This window comes from Microcaecilia unicolor, chromosome 6 (assembly GCF_901765095.1).
Source record: "Microcaecilia unicolor chromosome 6, aMicUni1.1, whole genome shotgun sequence".
Classification (NCBI taxonomy): Eukaryota; Metazoa; Chordata; class Amphibia; order Gymnophiona; family Siphonopidae; genus Microcaecilia; species Microcaecilia unicolor.
The window spans coordinates 339,034,939-339,055,330 of NC_044036.1; the positions used below are offsets into that span (position 1 = coordinate 339,034,939).

The window sequence follows — 20,392 nt, forward strand, 5'->3', positions numbered from 1 at the left end:
GCGAGCAGCGACTGATACATACTGTTCACACTGGCCCCACAGCCTTCCCTCTGATGTATTCCCGTCTATGTGGAAACACATCAGAGGGAAGGCTGTGGGGCCAACTTGAGCAGTGTGTATTAGTTGCTGCTCGTTGCTGCTGAAAATCTGCTATTTAAAAGGTATGCGGGGGAGGGGGGATGTTTGAGAGACCATATGGAATGCAGGCGAGAGGAGAGACCGAATCAACTGTGGGACTGGGTGGGGTTCTTCTGCCCACCCATCTTGGGCCCAGGCCCACCCAAAATTGGGTGTCTGGCTACGCCCCTGTATGGCGGTGATCAGAACTGATGGTTTTAAGGTAGCCAAATAGGTAGATAAGGCAATGACAAAAAGCCAGAAGGAGACTTGGGTGCACAGGGAGAGGACTGGCCCACAGGAAAAAGCAGCTGAGAGTGTCTCTATGTATATTTTCGGTGAAATCTCACTGTAGTTATTATATGCACAGTTCTGAAAACCACAGTCCAGAGGGCAGCTGCTAAATAGCCAGTGGTCTTTGTCAAACAACCTAGGGAACAGACGTACAAATCAAAAGATACACTAGGGGAGATATGGTAGAAGCATTTTCTGTGAACACCTCCAAGTTATACATCACAATAAGTGGGCATCTTTCAACAGAAAGGAGGTTCTATTTATTTATTTATTACATTTGTACCCCGCGCTTTCCCACTCAAAACAGGTTCAATGCGGTTTACATAGTAATTGGGATTACAAAGTATAGGTGGAGAGAATTGTTGAGTATTATCGGAGTAATAAAAGAAATAGAAATGTAGAAATGCAGGGATGAGGGGAGTAGGAGAAGTATGAGCAAGGGTAAGTGAGCAATTGGAGGGTAGATGAGGCGGAGGGGAATGAGCAAGAGTGAAGGGAGTAGGAGAGGTGTGAGTAAGGGTAGGTGAGCATTGGGGGAGCAGTAGATAAGGCGAAAGGGGATAGAACAGGGGATAAGCAGGGGAAAATGAGGCGGGAGATGTAGTCTAGGTCATTGTCTCCTGGATATGTGATGAATAGATGGGTTTGTGGGAATTAATCTGGATCGTTTGGGTAGGCTTGCCCGAACAGATGAGTTTTTAGTGATTTCCGAAAGGGCAGATGGTCACTGAGTGATCGGATTGGTCTGGGGAGGGCATTCCAGAGTTGGCTGCCTAAGAAGGAGAAGTTAGATCCAGGTTCTAGAATGAGGAGGCCTAGGATGGAGGTAAATGGAGTAACCTGAGAAAATACTTATTCACAGAAAGGGAGGTGAAGTCATGGAACGACCTCCCAGTGGAGGTGATGGAGAGAGGACTGTATCTGAATTCAAGAGAGCATGGGACAAGCGCAGAGGATCTCTGGGCTGGGAAGAGGAAGGGATTGTAGAGATTCATAATTGGTGTGGATGGACAGACTGGATAGGCCATAAGGTCATTATCTGGGTCATTTTCTATGTTTCTATACACAGAGAATCTCTGAGGGAATGTAGAGGTTAGTAGTTGGTGTGGATAGTCAGTGGCATAGCCATGTATGGGCCAGAGTAGGCCCTGGGCCCACCCAGTTTGGGATTAACAGATCAATCAATCCACTTCACAAATCGGTATAGAAATAGGTGCTCAGAGCTCAGATCAGGACTCAAAGGTCCTCACAAACCTATAACAGCCACCTCATAGGCGTAAAAACCTCCTGTTCAAATGTCTTTTTTAAATTGTAAGTTTTTCACTTTTCACTATTCAGAAAGTGATTATGTACAGAACAGTTCAAATATCAAGATGTGTTGACTTATCTGAAAATCTTTTTAAAAAACCATCCTCTGTTGAAAACCAATGCTGTGCAGTCCCACCGACGGTAGCCAGCGTTTCAGAAAGAAAATGCTGCTTCAGGTTAATTGGGACCTAGTACATACAGTAAGTAATGCCACACTGTAAAGTTCATCTTCAGCATGGTTGCTCACCAGATATCTCCCACCCAGGCCCACCGAAACTTCTGGCACCTCTGTTATGTCTTACAGGGATTCTCAAGCCCCACCTACTAACTACTACTAACAAACATTTCTAAAGCGCTACTAGGGTTACGCAGCGCTGTACAATTCAAACATAGAAGGACAGTCCCTGCTCAAAGAGCTTACAATCTAAAAGACAAGAGAACAAACTAAAGACAAGTGAACAATCTAGAGGACGAGTGAACAGTTAATCTGATAGGGTGGATAGATTGGGGCATTCTATATTTCTCGAGCGGTTAGGCGCCGAAGGCAGCATTGAAGAGGTGAGTTTTAAGCAGAGATTTGAAGATGGGTAGGGAGGGGGCATGGCGTATGGGTAAAGGAAGATTGTTCCAGGCATAGGGTGAGGCAAGTCAGAATGAGCGGAGCCTGGAGTTTGCAGTAGTGGAGAAGGGTACTGAGAGAAGGGCTTTGTCCTGTGAGCGGAGGTCGCGGGCGGGAACATAGGGGGAGATGAGGGTGGAGAGGTAGTGAGGAGCCGCAGACTGAGTGCACTTGTAGATAAGGAGGAGGAGCTTGAATTGTATGCGATATCTGATCGGAAGCCAATGAAGTGATTTGAGGAGAGGGGTGATATGAGTATATCGGTTTTGGCGGAATATAAGACCGGCTGGAAGAGGTCCTCCGGTGGCCAGAATAGGTCATTCCCCTACTGTCCACAGGTTGCTGTGCTGCCCGCATGCATGCTCGGTTTTGACGCAGACGCAAAAACTGAGCATGTGTGGGAGAGGAGAGGCTGGCACAGCAGCGGCGGCATGTGGACAGCGCCCCGGCTACTGCAGGTAGAGGAATGACCTTTTCTGACTGCCGGTGGACCTCTTCCAGCTGGCGGGGCTTGGGGATCCCCGCCAGTTCGGGTATTTATTTTATTTGTTAGGGGTCGCCGGCACGGGGGCAGAAAGTGTGGGAGGGTGTGGAATCGTGTGCCCACCCATTTGGGGCTCAGGTTCACCCAAAATACAAAGTCTGGCTATGCCACCGGTCCATATAGTCTTTATCTGTGTTATTTTCTCTGCTTCTATGTACAGAGGATCCCTGAGGAAGGGATTTGTAGAGAATAGTAATTGATGTGGATGGATGGACAGACTGGATAGACCATATGGTCTTTACCTGCTGTCATTTTCTATATTTGTATTTTTTTTTTTGTTACATGTGTACCCCGCGCTTTCCCACTCATGGCAGGCTCAATGCGGCTTACACGGGGCAATGGAGGGTTAAGTGACTTGCCCAGAGTCACAAGGAGCTGCCTATGCCGGGAATTGAACTCAGTTCCTCAGGACCAAAGTCCACCACCCTAACCACTAGGCCACTCCTCCACATGCAGGACGTCAGACTCACAGAAACAGAAGCCTGCGCAGCCTTCTACATGGAATGTTGCTAGTGTAATAGCAACATTCCATGTAGAATCTCCAATAGTATCTATTTTATTTTTGTTACATTTGTACCCTGCGCTTTCCCACTCATGGCAGGCTCAATGCGGCTTACATGGGGCAATGGAGGGTTAAGTGACTTGCCCAGAGTCACAAGGAGGTGCCTGTGCCTGAATTGGGAGTTCCTCAGGACCATAGTCCACCACCCTAACCACTAGGCACCTCCTATGAAACTAAAACAGGAAGGAACCAAAATCTCAGCAATGACTGAGTTAGGTTGGCATCATGGAACGGAGGCAGAAGGCTCCCTGAGAAAAAAACCATTATGAAGAGATGTTGACTTTGTTTCTTTTGCAGGACATAAGAAGACTTGACTTTTCCTCTACTGGCTGGTGTGTCATAGTAGGATGTAATGGAGACGGCCACCTCCTTAAGCCTTGGACTCTTTCTTTCTTACATTCACAGGTCATTGAAGGTGGCAAAACATGATCCATCTGCCCAACACCAGCCTCCTGCTGCAACTTGAGGACGCAGAAAAGAAGGAACACTTGCAGAGGTCCACGTGCATGGTGGGAATCTTTCCGGTGATTTACTACAGCATTTTGCTCTGTCTCGGACTGCCAGGTACGCTACACAACCAGTCGCCAACAGTGCCGGGAAAGACTGTGGTTTTTCACTGTATATTTCAGTTTTGAGGCTGTAACTAATATTTCCTCTGTAGGAAATGTCCAGACTGTTACAGCTCTGATGTAGGTGTCATTTATCCTGTGGGTCTAACAATTAGCTTCACCCTGAATGAAGAAGTTTGCTTTTTGTAACATGCGCAGACACACAGATGTGACTAAATCAGGCCTATCAAAGTCCTCATGTCCTCCTGACACACCCTGAAAACCCCAAATACCAAGGGTCCAATATATTTTATTTTATTTTATTTTTGTTACATTTGTACCCCGCGCTTTCCCACTCATGGCAGGCTCAATGCGGCTTACATATTGTATACATATGTATGCGATTGGCACTGATGCTGACCCTACTACTACTATTAAACATTTCTGTAGCGCTACCAGACTTACGCAGCGCTGTACAAATTAACATGAAAAAGACCGTCCCTGCTCAACAGAGCTTACAATCTAAATTGGACAGACGAACAGACAGCTAGGGGTGGGGAAATTGCAGTGGTAGGGGTGATAAGTGAGGGTGTTGACTAAGAGAGTCATGGTTAGGAGTCGAAAGCAGTAGCAAAGAGGTGGGCTTTAAGCCTAGACTTGAAGACAGCCTGAGACTGAGCCTGACGTACCGGCTGAGGGAGTCTATTCCAGGCATAGGGAGCAGCGAGATAGAAGGAACTGAGCCGGGAGTTAGCAGTGGGGGAGAAGGGGGACGACAGGAGACAATTACCCAGCGAACGTAGTTCACGGGGAGGAGTGTAGGGAGAGATGAGAGCGGAAAGGTACTGAGGAACTGCGGTGATTTAACCAGAGCTGACATTGTGATGTCATAATGCCTCAGTCCACCAATGCCTAAGAGCCAACCTCATCAGTGATGTCACAATGGCTTGACTGTCCTATACTTGGCTCATACTACTACTACTACTATTAAACATTTCTATAGCGCTACTAGACTTACGCAGCGCTGTACAATTGAACATGAAAAGACAGTCCCTGCTCAACAGAGCTTACAATCTAAATTGGACAGACGAACAGACAGCTAGGGGTGGGGAAATTGCAGTGGTAGGGGTGATAAGTGAGGGTGTTGAGTAAGAGAGTCATGGTTAGGAGTCGAAAGCAGTAGCAAAGTGGTGGGCTTTAAGCCTAGACTTGAAGACAGCCAGAGACTGAGCTTGACCTACTGGCTCAGGGAGTCTATTCCAGGCATAGGGAGCAGCGAGATAGAAGGAACGGAGCCGGGAGTTAGCAGTGGGGGAGAAGGTGGACGACAGGAGACATTTACCCAGCGAACGGAGTTCACGGGGAGGAGTGTAGGGAGAGATGAGAGCGGAAAGGTACTGAGGAGCTGCGGAGTGGATGCACTTGTAGCTCAAAAGGAGAAGTTTGAACCGTATGCGGAAGCGGATAGGGAGCCAGTGAAGCGACTTGAGGAGAGGGCTAACGTGAGTGTAGCGACTCATGTCTTTATTTTCCTTAAATTTGCACTGGCAATACATGATTTTGCCATCACAATACAGCTGGGCTGGAGGCCAGGGTTCTACACAGAGCAACACAGTTCAGCCACTGCCTGGAACTTATGCACACAAGGTAATGTAGTGACTTGTGTGTGTGAACAGCAAGGTGGTTTCTCTTTATGGTATTCAGCGGCTCCTTTCAACAACTGGCAACACTGATAATAAGCACAACATTACACACCAATGCTGCTGCTCTTTTTATATGGTGCCTGGCCACAGTGAGCATCAGATTTCAAAGTTATCATGACACACACACACATGAGCACACACATAAGCACATACACACATGTGTGTGCGCACACACAAGCACACATATAGACACACACCCACACACGCATGAACACAAGCACATGCACATATACACAAAAATGCACACAGACACATATACACCCACATACACACAAACACACACACACATATACACACACATGTGCACACACACACAAATAAAAGCACAGATACATACTCACACATGCACACACATACATGAACACAAATGCATACACATAAACACAAATACACACATATACATACAAAGACACATACAAAAAACACAAGTACACATACACGCATATACATACACACGTGCACACACACACAAAAACTCACACATACCAAATGAACATAAACACATACATATACACGGACACAAATATACACATACGCATACACACACATGCATATACACACAAGTGAACACACATACACATATACATAGACACACGGACACAAATACACACAAAACACACTAATATACATATAAAAACATACAAACACATGCACACAAGCATACATACACATATATACAGTGGGGGAAATAAGTATTTGATCCCTTGCTGATTTTGTAAGTTTGCCCACTGACAAAGACATGAGCAGCCCATAATTGAAGGGTAGGTTATTGGTAACAGTGAGAGATAGTACATCACAAATTAAATCCGGAAAATCACATTGTGGAAAGTATATGAATTTATTTGCATTCTGCAGAGGGAAATAAGTATTTGATCCCCCACCAACCAGTAAGAGATCTGGCCCCTACAGACCAGGTAGATGCTCCAAATCAACTCGTTACCTGCATGACAGACAGCTGTCGGCAATGGTCACCTGTATGAAAGACACCTGTCCACAGACTCAGTGAATCAGTCAGACTCTAACCTCTACAAAATGGCCAAGAGCAAGGAGCTGTCTAAGGATGTCAGGGACAAGATCATACACCTGCACAAGGCTGGAATGGGCTACAAAACCATCAGTAAGACGCTGGGCGAGAAGGAGACAACTGTTGGTGCCATAGTAAGAAAATGGAAGAAGTACAAAATGACTGTCAATCGACAAAGATCTGGGGCTCCACGCAAAATCTCACCTCGTGGGGTATCCTTGATCATGAGGAAGGTTAGAAATCAGCCTACAACTACAAGGGGGGAACTTGTCAATGATCTCAAGGCAGCTGGGACCACTGTCACCACGAAAACCATTGGTAACACATTACGACATAACGGATTGCAATCCTGCAGTGCCCGCAAGGTCCCCCTGCTCCGGAAGGCACATGTGACGGCCCGTCTGAAGTTTGCCAGTGAACACCTGGATGATGCCGAGAGTGATTGGGAGAAGGTGCTGTGGTCAGATGAGACAAAAATTGAGCTCTTTGGCATGAACTCAACTCGCCGTGTTTGGAGGAAGAGAAATGCTGCCTATGACCCAAAGAACACCGTCCCCACTGTCAAGCATGGAGGTGGAAATGTTATGTTTTGGGGGTGTTTCTCTGCTAAGGGCACAGGACTACTTCACCGCATCAATGGGAGAATGGATGGGGCCATGTACCGTACAATTCTGAGTGACAACCTCCTTCCCTCCGCCAGGGCCTTAAAAATGGGTCGTGGCTGGGTCTTCCAGCACGACAATGACCCAAAACATACAGCCAAGGCAACAAAGGAGTGGCTCAGGAAGAAGCACATTAGGGTCATGGAGTGGCCTAGCCAGTCACCAGACCTTAATCCCATTGAAAACTTATGGAGGGAGCTGAAGCTGCGAGTTGCCAAGCGACAGCCCAGAACTCTTAATGATTTAGAGATGATCTGCAAAGAGGAGTGGACCAAAATTCCTCCTGACATGTGTGCAAACCTCATCATCAACTACAGAAGACGTCTGACCGCTGTGCTTGCCAACAAGGGTTTTGCCACCAAGTATTAGGTCTTGTTTGCCAGAGGGATTAAATACTTATTTCCCTCTGCAGAATGCAAATAAATTCATATACTTTCCACAATGTGATTTTCCGGATTTAATTTGTGATGTGCTATCTCTCACTGTTACCAATAACCTACCCTTCAATTATGGGCTGCTCATGTCTTTGTCAGTGGGCAAACTTACAAAATCAGCAAGGGATCAAATACTTATTTCCCCCACTGTACCTATACAGACATGCACACACACTCATACCACACACATGCACATACACTCACATATACACAAGCACATATATACCGATACACATGGGCTCATAAGGCTTCATTCTCTTTGAAATATTGGCTAAAAAGTCGAGGTTTATTGCTAAGAGACTATTCCGTCATGCTCCTCACTACACTGAAAACTGGGACCTCCTCTGGACAAAAGTGTTCTTTTCAAATCATTTGGCTCCGTGCTATAATACAGAATCAAATTAATTCTCTTTGATAATTAACAATGACTAAGAATGAATAATTATGAATCTAGTGATTGTCATCACCTTTCCTAGTACCATTAATGATCAGATTCACGTGCAGTGACTGTCCAGTAGCTAATGAAGAGAAAAGCTATTGACCTAATGAACCCAAAGATTGAGTTCATTTGCCAGTGAAGACCTAGATTAATACCAAAGAGTCATATAAATGGCTGTTCGAGACTTCTAGCTTTACCTTCTTAACAGTAAATGTTTCTATATCGCATCTAAGATGTACAATTTTCTACAGTCAAGCTTCGAGCCCTTCACATTCTCCACGTTCTGGTGCAGTGGAGTTTTTTTTTCTCCTCTCTCTTCTCACTCTCCCTGAGAGATGCTTCCATCACCCCCATGTGCAAAACTCCATGACCCTCTTTCAATTATTCACTTCAGCGGCTTAATCAAATACATCAGTCAAAGTCTGCTGGCCCTGGCTCTTTCCTGTCAGAGCTTAATGCCAGAAAGTGGTTAACTGCTGGGGCTTATACATGAATGGATTTATGGTATGTAGATTACAAAAGGGCACTTATCTGATGTAACAGTGGGTTCTCAGATGTCTCTTTTTCCAGCCATTTCTTGCACTTCTCCTCGGTGTGCATCTGTCCTGTTTCAGAGGAATGATTCAACCTGAAAAATAAAATGCATCGTCCCTGAACTGAGTTTCCTAATGGTGCTGACTATATCTGGGAATAGACAGATTAGCCATGGAGGTGCATAACAGATTATAATTATATTAAATGTAGGTTCTGTATCCCTGTGTCCATCCCCTGAACCCTCCATCCTAGAGGTGACGGGCTCTGTATCCCTGAGTCCATCCCCTGAACCCTCCAGTCCTAGAGGTGACGGGCTCTGTATCCCTGTGTCCATCCCTTGAACCCTCCAGTCCTAGAGATCAAAGGCTCTGTATCCCTGTGTCCATCCCCTGAACCCTCCATCCTAGAGGTGACGGGCTCTGTATCCCTGTGTCCATCCCCTGAACCCTCCATCCTAGAGGTGACAGGCTCTGTAGCCCTGTGTCCATCCCCTGAGTCCTCCATCCTGGAGGTCAAAGGCTCTGTATCCCTGTGTCCATCCCCTGAGCCCTCCAGTTCCAGAATTCTTGTTTTCTCCTTCTAGCCAGTCATCAGACATCCATTACTAGAAGTGCTGAAGCACTGCCGAATGTCTTGTATTTAGTACTAGAAATGAATTACATACAAGACCGATTACTTCACTGGAAAATGATACCTTGAGACTAGAAAACATGTTGTAAGCAAGGCTGCTGAGAGACAGAGCGAAGCCCAGGGCATGGCTGCCGCCACCCCCCCTCAGGCTGCTACCACTGCCCCCCTCCCTACACACACACTTGGGCCACCACTGCTGCCCCCTCAGGCCACTACCGCTCCTCTCAGGCCACTGCCGCTGTCCCCTCCCACTCGGGTCACCATCCCCACTTGCACCAATGTGGCCCCCTCCCACTTGGGCCACTGCCACCTTGTCCCCTTACCTTCCTGCATCTGCTCCTCCTTCGGTCTGTCACTTTCCTGCCCCTGTGTGCTGGGACCCCGGTTATCACATTAACACAATCACCCAGGTCCCCACACACAGGAGCAGGAGAGAGAAAGACTCAGGGAGCAGAACCTTCTGGCTCTGGGCCCCCCTTGGAGGTTGGTCCTGGGGAATCTTGCCCCCCCCCCTCCCCGTCGGCCCTACTTCTAAGAGGAATGTTCTCATGCTTTAAAAAGGGTTGAACTTCCTAAACATTTCAAAAAAAGTGCATTTCCCAGGAAGTGTTAAACCTGACTGAACAAGCTGTCCTGTGGCTTATTGAATCTTTTACATGAGTCCTGGGGCTGTTCTTGCACAAACAGGATATGTGATGATTAGGGTCTGCCCTTTCAGACACTGGGCTAATTTGGTTTGTTTCCATGTTCTTCTCTGCTCTTGTGGCTACCAACAGGCTGATAACAAGATCAATGATCAGATTAACAAGTACAAGAGGTGGAGGACGGACAGATGTAGCCCTTCTGAAAATGACTGTCATTCATGTGAGTGTTATTGTGAGTCATTAATCCACCGCAGCTAAGCAGGTGTTCAACAGCTGCACTACCTGGAAGTGGATTGTTCAGTCAGGTAAAAAGTTCCTTCAAATCAGGCCAGGTTGCAATCGGGGCGTAGCCAGACTTCGGCGAGAGGGGGGGGTCCAGAGCCCGAGGTGAGGGGGCACATTTTAGCCCCCCCCCCAGTGCCACTCCCCGCCCCTGCCGACGACCCTCTCGACCCCCCCTCCCGCCGCCAACCCGCTGTCGCCTACCCTTGCTGGCAGGGGACCCCAACCCCCCCCCCAAGCCGAGGTCCTCTTCTTCTCGCAAAAGGCTTCCTTCTGTTTCTGACGTCCTGCACGTCAGCTGATCTGCAAGGCTTCGTTCTGTGAATCTGACCTCAGAAACAGAAGGAAGCCTTTTGCGAGAAGAAGAGGACCTCGGCTGGTGGGGGTTGGGGTCCCCCGCCAGCAAAGGTAGGCGACGGCGACGGCGGGTTGGAGGCGGGAGGGGGGGTCGAGAGGGTCGGCGGCGGGGGGGGGTCCAGGGCCAAATCTACGGGGGCCCAGGCCCCCCTTGCCCTATGTAGCTATGTCACTGGTTGCAATATTACTGGTGCCTTTTAACTAGATCTGCAGGTATTGATCAAAGGAATCTCTGTCTGCGCTGAAAAATGGCCTGCGCTAGTGTAGGTACGTGTTTTGGATATGCTCAGATGTGACAAAGAGAGGGAACCAAGTACAGAAAAAGACCAAGCAAAAAACAAAACAGCACAAAGGGCCTTTAAAAACAAAAGGGAACACAGTTCTTTCATTTAAAAAATTGTCGTGTTCTCGAGGGCCTTGGCAGGCTTCTTCCCCGGGAGCACTGGGTTCGTGAGTCCTTGGACCACTACCATGGAGCGGCAGTGGCAGGCAAGATCACCTTCAAGGTAGAGACGAGACAAGACTGGACCGGAACCCCGGACTGGAGTTCTACACAGGACTGGAACGCACCGGACGGGTGCGCACTAGAGTGGAGCCTGCTGGACTGGAACACACTGGAGTGGACCCACTGGACTGGAACACACTGGAGCGGAACCCACTGGACTGGAACCCACGGGACCGGAACCCGTTGGAGTAGGCTTCACCTACGCTTAGCTGCCTTTCCCCGAGGGTTGAGCCCTCAGGTTCGAGCAGCCGGTAGGGCTTACAGGAAAACCAGAACTGGAACCAGCAACAGGAACAACCGGAGTCAGGATCCAGCGGTGCTCCTAGGTACCTAGGCTAAAGCCAGGCAGACAGGCAGGGAAGAGGACACAGGAGCTACATACAAGCTAAGCTCAAGGGAATGGGAATGACAGCTACACTTGCCAGAGGAAGGGTTAGACTGGAGCTACAGTAGCTAACATATAGAAAGGAGAGAAATGGCTGCAGCAACAGCTGCTAACCAACCTCAGATGGGGAGCAGAGCCACTGCACAGGGATAACAGGCTAGAAGCCCACAGAGAATAATATACACAGAAAGGCTGAAAGCCTACAGGTCAGAGAGATACACCCAGAAAGGCTAGAAGCCCACAGAAAGGCTGGAAACCCCCAGGCCACAGTAATACACCCAGAAGGCCTGGAAGCCCACAGATAAAGGGATATACACAGATAGACTGGAGGCCCACAGAGCAATGGGCACAGAAGAGCTGGAAGCCCACAGAGCAATAGACACAGAAGGACTGAAAGCCCACAGAGCAATAATACCCTGAGCCAGAAGGCAAGGCCCACAGATGATAGTAACTCGCAAAGCAGAAGGACTGGAAGCCCACAAGAAAAGACAAGGAAAGCTAACTGTGCAAACAGCACACTAACCTCCGGTCCTAAGGCACTGCGGAGGCATTGGCAATGCAAAGGCAAAGGCTGCAGTCTCTAAGTGCTTAATAAAGCCCTTCAACACCAAAGGCACAGCTGCAGCAATCTCTAAGCACTACGGAGGCTGTTCAGGCACAAACCACAGAGCAGGCAGAAAGCACAGTGAAACACAGAGAGGCTTCCCACACCCAGGTGTAATGTAGTGAAGCAATTAGAGTCATGCTGGAAGCAGCCAGCACAGAGAGAGAGAGAGAGCTAACCCAGGCAACACCCACAGGTGCAGTATAGTGATGCAATTAGTGTCATGCTGCTGGATGCAGCTAGCACAGAGAGCCAGAGCTAGCTCAGAAAGGACAGACAGAAGAAACAGGAGCCAGCTAGGAAGCTGACCCCCAGGAATAAGGTAAGTCTGAGGGTGGTCACGGCCACAGACGTGACAAAAATTCTTTAATAGTGAACTTTGATTGAAGAAAGACCCAACACGGGCCGTGTTTCGGTGCTACTGCACCTGAGTCAGGGGTCACACCAATGACAAAGGAGGCTTCAACACACTAATTTCAAAAGGCTGATGCTTTCCAAAATTTTGTGTGATATGAAACACAGTGCAAAGCTCACACACACACAATAGACTTATGCTGCTGCTGTGTGTGAGCTTTGCACTGTGTTTCATTCGGAGGTACATTGACCTATAAGTGCCTTCACTCTGCAGCTCCTCAGTACCTCTCCACTCTCATCTCTCCCTACATTCCTCCCCGGGAACTCCGTTCACTGGGTAAATCCCTCTTATCTGCACCCTTCTCCTCCACTCCTCCAAAATTCAAGGGATCTGCGCTTAATTTAAGCACGGGAATTTACACCAGGGTTCAGATGGTATAAATCCTCATGCCCCAAATTGATTGCGGATCCCGGGGCCAAGTGCTATTCTAGAAATGTTGGAACGCTTAGTGCGCAGTTTTTTATGCTCAAATTTGGGCGCCATTTACAGAATGGAGTCCATAAAGTCCATGCAAAGGAAACAGTGACCAGGGAATCTCTTTAACAAGCAGTGGGCACTGGATTTCTGCCATGCTGAGCTGATGATACTTGTGATGTCATGATGCATATTTTCTATCGTACCCCTCGCGATATATCACATTACTGTATATCATAGTAACATAGTAGATGACGGCAGAAAAAAGACCTGCATGGTCCATCCAGTCTGCCCAACAAGACAACTCATGTGTGCTACTTTTTGTGTATACCCTACTTTGATTTGTACCTGTGCTCTTCAGGGCACAGACCGTATAAGTCTGCCCAGCACTATCCCCGCCTCCCAACCACCAGCCCCGCCTCCCAACCACCGGCTCTGGCACAGACCGTATAAGTCTGCCCAGCACTATTCCCGCCTCCCACCACCGGCTCTGGCACAGACCGTATAAGTCTGCCCAGCACTATCCCTGCCTCCCACCACCGGCTCTGGCACAGACCGTATAAGTCTGCCCAGCACTATCCCCGCCTCCCAACCACCAGCCCCGCCTCCCAACTACCGGCTCTGGCACAGACCATATAAGTCTGCCCAGCACTATCCCCGCCTCCCACCACCGGCTCTGGCACAGACCGTATAAGTCTGCCCAGCACTAGCCCCACCTCCCAACCTCCAGCCCCGCCTCCCACTACAGGCTCTGCTATCCAATCTCGGTTAAGCTCCTGAGGATCCATTCCTTCTGAACTACTAATCAGTGCATTTTTTCTAGCAAAAAAGGTGCCGGTACTCAAATGCCTGGCCACCCTTTAAGGGTGGGTTAATCACTGAGGAACCCACCCCTCAATAGCCAGGCCCCCTGCAACCAGTCACAGAATCTATGACAAGGCAGAATTGGTGTGTAGAGCCTGAGCTCTTTCATAAAACTTGGGGTCCACAGGTCAATTTTAGCAGACAATGGAAAAGGTGCCGGTACTCAGTACCCCAAGTACCCCCTCAAAAAAAGCCCTGCTACTAATAATGTGGAGCTTCAAATATCTCTAATATCATACAAATACATAAATACTTTATGTATGGAAAATTTTCACACATTTTTATCCTCTTATTTATCTTTTTTATTATTATTATATAACATCCATTAAAAATTTGTTATGTGGGCAGACTAGATGGGCTGTACAGGTCTTTATCTGCCGTCATCTACTATGTTACTATCGACACAAATCGCAAGATGGGCGTCCTCCTCACAGGTTCGCCCAAATCGGCATAATCGAAAGCCGATTTTGGGCGTCCTCAACTGCTTTCCGTCGCGGGGATGACCAAAGTTCATGGGGGCCTGTCGGAGGAGTAGCGAAGGCGGGACTGGGGCGTGCCTAACACATGGGCGTCCTCGACCGATAATGGAAAAAAGAAGGGCGTTCCTGACGAACACTTGGATGACTTTACCGGGTCCTTTTTTTTCTTACGACCAAGCCACAAAATGTGCCCTAAATGACCAGATGACCACCGAAGGTAATCGGGGATGACCTCCCCTTACTCCCCCAGTGGTCACTAACCCTCTCCCACCCTCAAAAAATAATTAAAAAAATATTTTTTCCAGCCTCTATACCAGCCTCAAATGTCAAACCCAGCTCCATGACAGCAGTATGCAGGTCCCTGGAGCAGTTTTAGTGGGTGCAGTGCACTTCAGGCAGGCGGACCCAGGCCCATCCCCCTCTACCTGTTACACTTGTGGTGGAAATGTGAGCCCTTCAAAACCCACTAGAAACCCACTGTACCCACATGTAGGTGCCCCCCTTTACCCCTAAGGGCTATGGTAGTGGTTTACAGTTGTGGGGAGTGGGTTTGGGGGGGGGGCTGGGGGGCTTGGGGGCTCAGCACACAAGCTAAGTGAGCTATGCACCTGGGAGCAATTTGTGAAGTCCACTGCAGTGCCCCCTAGGTTGCCCGGTTGGTATCTTGGCATGTCAGGGGGACCAGTGTACTACGAATGCTGGCTCCTCCCACAACCAAATGGCGTGGATTTGGTAGTTTCTGAGATGGGCATCCTCGGTTTCCGTTATCGCTGAAAATCGGGGACGACCATCTCTAAGGACAACCTAAATTTCGCAATTTGGGCGTCCCCGACCATATTATCGAAATGAAAGATGGACACCCATCTTGTTTCGATAATACGGGTTTCCCCACCCCTTCGCCAGGACGTCCTACGAGAACGTCTTCAGGAAAACTTGGGCGCCCCTTTCGATTATGCCCCTCCTTGATTCCTCAGTAAACCAAATGAAACAGCAAAACCTGGAAGACAGTTTTGCTATTGCAAACCTCATCGTGCAAACAGTGGATCATCTCTTCTTAAATTTTGCTGCTCAGTGAATATAACCTACAAGAACGGTGAAGTTGCCTGCGTTTGTTGAACTGGTTAGCGGCTTCCAGCCGAACAGAACAGTGATGAGTTTGGTCACTTTGAAACAGAGATGAAGCTGAAGTTGGTGGCAATTCTTGGTGAACAGACATATGTCTCTACCACAACAGGCGGTCCATCATCCATAGGAAATTTTACACTGAAGAAACTGTCCACCGGATTGATAAAGGTCTTTGGGAAGGAAGTCTGCTAGTCTGGCCTTAAAACGGAAGGGTTTCCACACGTTTGACGTTGTTGCATCAGTTCTCAAAGATATTCAAACAGAGTCTGCCGTTCAATGAAAACTTGTTTGCGATTCCAACTTTGTGAAAGACTTCTTTGTAATTGGACAGCATGACGATGATAATGAAGGTAAAGATGAAGATGCAAGTGATGAATTAGAGAGAACTATTTCTAATGCTGAGGATAATGACCATAATAGAAACACAGAAGCAGTGGCGTACCAAGGGGGGGCGGTGGGGGCGGTCCTCCCCGGGTGCACGCCGCTGGGGGGGGTGCCACGCCGGTCAGCGTCGTTGGTTTCCATGCTCCCTCTGCCCCGGAACAGGTTACTTCCTGTTCCAGGGCAGAGGGAGCATGGAAACCAATGACGCTGACCGGCACGTGGCACCCCCCCCCCCCAGCGACGTGCACCTGGGGGGGTTCTTTCACCGGGGTGGCAGGTGTCCCTTTGCCGGGGGGGGGTCGCGCTGCATCTGCGATCCGCCCCGGGTGTCAGCGCCCCTCGGAACGCCACTGCACAGAAGCATGACGGCAGATAAAGGCCAAATGGCCCATCTAGTCTGCCCATCCTCTGTAACCCCTAACTCTTCCTTTTCCTAAGCGACCCCACGTGCTTATCTCGTGCCTTCTTAAATTCTGACACAGTTCTCGAATCCACAACCTCCACCAGGAGGCCATTCCATGCCTCCACCACCCTTTCTGTGAAATAATACTTTCTTGTTTACTCCTAAGCCTATTCCCTCTTAATTCCATCGTATGCCCCCTTGTTCCAGAGCTTTCCTTCAGTGATGCAGTGGCATTCCTGGGCTGGATGGCACCCAGGGCGGAGCGCCGATGCGCCCCCCCCCCCCGGGTGCAGCGCGCCCCCCCCCCCCCCCCGCTAGATGACACCTCCCCCTCCTCCGGTGAAATGACACCCCTCCGGGTGCACGCCGCTGGGGGGGTGCCACGGCGCGCGCCTGCTCCTCCGAGTTCGCTAAACTTCGTTCATTCGCTGCAGCTCCCTCTGCCCTGGAACAGGAAGTAACCTGTTCCAGGGCAGAGGGAGCTGCAGCAAACGAACGAAGTTTAGCGAACTTGGAGGAGCAGTCGAGCGCCGCGGCACCCCCCAGCAGCGTGCACCCGAGGCGGACCGCCCCCACCCCTTGGTACGCCACTGCAGTGATGATAAAGTATTCTTTGCTCTGCGGAAGTCAAGTATTTCAGAGATTCCCTTGATCATAACCTGCAGATGCAGCCAGAAGAGATCAGGCAACCTGGCCTGATTTGAAGGAACTTTTTATCAGACTGAAAAATCCACTTCCTGCCAGAGCAGTTGCTCAACATCTTTTTAGCTGTGCTGGATTAATAACTCACAAGTGCACTCGCATCAGTGACAGTCATTTTCAAAAATGTAGTTTTACTAAAAGCAAAGTGGATTGAATTGTAGAGCAGTAAAGTTGTTGGGTAAAAACGCTAATAGTTGCTTTCATTGTAGTTCTGGTACTTTTACTTTTTACTCAAAAAGTATTATATTAAGCAATAACTTTTTACGTTTTTAGCGTGCACTAAACGCAAGCATCACCTAAATGTTCTCATTAGCATTAGCATTTAGCGCATGCTAATTAGTGTGCTAAAAATGTTAGCGTGCCCTTAGCGATGCTTAGTAAACAGGGACCTTAATGTGTTCTTCATTGCACTTTTTACTTTTACTTAAGTATTCAAATATACATTTATTTTTACTTTGACCTAGTACTTTGAATAACACTGTTGGTGAAACATAGATCTACGCAAGTCAAAGACTGTTTATGCAAAAGACGAAGATAAGTACGGAGTTTGGCTTGGCTGTTGGAAGGATACAGTGACTCTCATTGAACTTATTCAAATATAGAGCACGATGATAGAATCTGCGGTTGTCCTTGTGGTTTTCATCACATAGGGCACGTATTTGGTTTCTGAGCACATAACACAATTTTTTAATGGGTGTTACATGATGATAATAACAAAGATAAAAGGATAAAAATGTGTTAATGTTTTCTATAAATAAAACATTAGGGCCCTGCTTACTAAGGCGCGTTAGTGTTTTTAACGCACCTACAATTAGCGTGCACATTAACCGTGTAGGTGCCTATAGGGATATTGTAGGCGCGTAAATGCTCAATGCAGGTTCATGGCTAACGTGCGTTAAAAATACTAACACGCCTATAACGCAGCTTATTAAACAGTCAAAATCTAACCTCCTAATAACAAATGATTTGTATAATATCATAACGTCGTAACATAAACTCTTAAGTAACAATGTTACGCACAGCCACTATTCTGAAAACTCAAACTTTTGCATGACTTGGTGGCATCATGAAACGTCAGACTCCAGAATGTTCTGATGAAAATTTAGCAGAGCACATTCTACTCCCTTGCTTATGAGAGCAAATCTTCGTTCGCTATTGCATCAGGGCGAGGGAGATTCAGCCGGGGTTCGTGTTCTTTCCTGCTTCTAGTTCCCGAACTCCATAAAATAAAATAGGAAAGACCTACACCATTCACTCAGCCTCAACTGCTGCTCATGTGGCACAGGAATTCAAATATTCACGATCAGGAGCGTAGCGCGGGTCACCTTTCAGTAGGACAGAACCAAAGAGATCTAGGAAGACCTCTGCAGACAGTTCCAGCTTTGAAAGTAACATGTGTGAGCCCGGCATTACGGAGACACCATGGCATCTTCCAACACCGTTAAAAAAGGTTTGGACAGCTTCCAAAAGGAAAAGTCCATAGACCATTATTAAATTGGACTTGGGGAACATCCACTATTTCTGGGATAAGCAGCATAAAATGTTTCGTACTTTTTTGGGAACTTGAAAGGTACATGTGACCTGGATTGGCCACTGTTGGAAACAGGATGCTGGGCTTGATGGACCTTTGGTCTGTCCCAGTATGGCAATACTTATGTACTTATGTAACACAAGATGGGTATGTCTTCTCTACACAAACCATGCTTTTCCATTTAGTGGCGTCCTCCAAGCCACTGTATCCACGTATAAGTATTTTCCAGTGTATATCCAGTATGATAACAATGAGATTTTGATCAGTTGGGTTAAAGAGATGTTTAAGGTAATCAATAGAAATAGAATAAAATAAAACATGGAAAAGAAAATAAGATGATACCAAGACCCAATATTAGAAATCCACACATGTAACTCTGAAATTCCAAAATTCTTATACTCTTCAAATGTCATTTGAGAAAACACTGAAATGAGTAACTTATTCCTTATTTTTGGGCACATCCAGAGCACCGAAGTAATCTTTTCCTTTCTTGCTGTTCTTCCACAGTTAACGTTTTGACTGCTATAGCTCTCTCAAGGCTTTTCACCAAAACCCAGAAATCATCCTACTGCTACCTCCTGGCTCTCACCACCTCGGACATCCTCACCCAGATCTTCATCGTCTTCGTGGGGTTCATCCTCCAGACCGCCATCCTGCATCGTAAGGTCCCCGACGCTTTCATCCAAACAGTCAGCATCCTGGAGTTTGGGTCAAACCACGCCTCTATCTGGATCACAGTGGTGCTAACCGTGGATCGCTATGTGGCACTGTGCCACCCGCTCCAGTACCGCAGACTCTCCTACCCAGAACGCACCAAGAAGATCATACTTCTAGTCTTTCTTGCGGCCCTTATCACAGGAATTCCTTTCTACTGGTGGTCAGATGTCTGGCGGAATCCCAACCCCCCCAACACTCTTGATAAAATATTGATGTGGGTGCATTGCTTTATCATTTATTTCATACCCTGCACTGTCTTCCTCATTACCAACTCTGTTATCATCGAAAACCTGAGGAAGAGCAAAAAGTGCAATGACTACCAACTGCATGTAGGCAAGACAACTGCAATCCTCTTAGCTATCACTACGGTCTTCGCCATTCTCTGGGCTCCTCGGACCTTTACCATCATCTACCATATGTACGTGTCAACAGTGTACAAGGACTGGCGGGTCCACCTGGCAATGGACGTTAGCAACATGCTTGCTCTGCTCAACACGGCTGTCAACTTCTTCCTCTACTGTTTTGTCAGCCAGCAGTTCCGGGCGATGGTGTGGGAGGTGTTGGGGATCCAGAAATCACACTGTACGAGGTCTGCCAATGGGTCACACAGCGGCAGCCTTTCTGACCTGACTCTCAAACCACTTGGACTGTTGAATGGCACTTGCCTGTAACCCTTTGCAGCCTAGAGTAAATGCACTTGAGGCTGATGTAGGGGAGCTTAGAACCGGCAGTCTCTAGAGGAGAAGGAACTGGAAACCAGTAGTACAGCTAAAGAGAGAAATCTGTCTACAGATCTCTGGTCATAGATGGAGGGATGCAGCTTCACTAGGCCAAATTTAAGTACAGACAACATGGGCCTGGGTCAAAGGTGTCCAAAAGGCGAGGGCAAATGTGGAGGAACACAATCCCTACGATCGTAGTGAAGTGAACCAAAAAGTAGGGTAAAGGGAACGGCACTTCCAAAGAACACAAGGGAGACTGGATAATCCTTATGTGTGAACTTTATTGAAATACACCCAAAAAGTTGGGGACTCATGCTAGATGGGTAGAATAGCTTGGTGGTCACTAAAATGTCCCTTCTAGCTTCCAAACCACCAAGAAGAAGAAACCCCATTATGAAGGAGCAGAATGCGACATTAACAAAGGTCTCTGGTGTTTGCAGT

The 20,392-nt window shown here is 47.8% G+C and overlaps 1 protein-coding gene across 1 annotated transcript; it reads left to right on the top strand.

The window, feature by feature from the left end:
* The first annotated feature begins 3,869 nt into the window (after positions 1-3,869).
* Positions 3,870-19,900, top strand: GPR142 (G protein-coupled receptor 142). The gene is made up of 2 exons (XM_030206872.1): positions 3,870-4,008; positions 19,020-19,900. Exons 1-2 carry the CDS (start codon positions 3,870-3,872, stop codon positions 19,898-19,900), a joined length of 1,020 nt encoding a protein of 339 aa, XP_030062732.1.
* Positions 19,901-20,392: the final 492 nt, after the last annotated feature.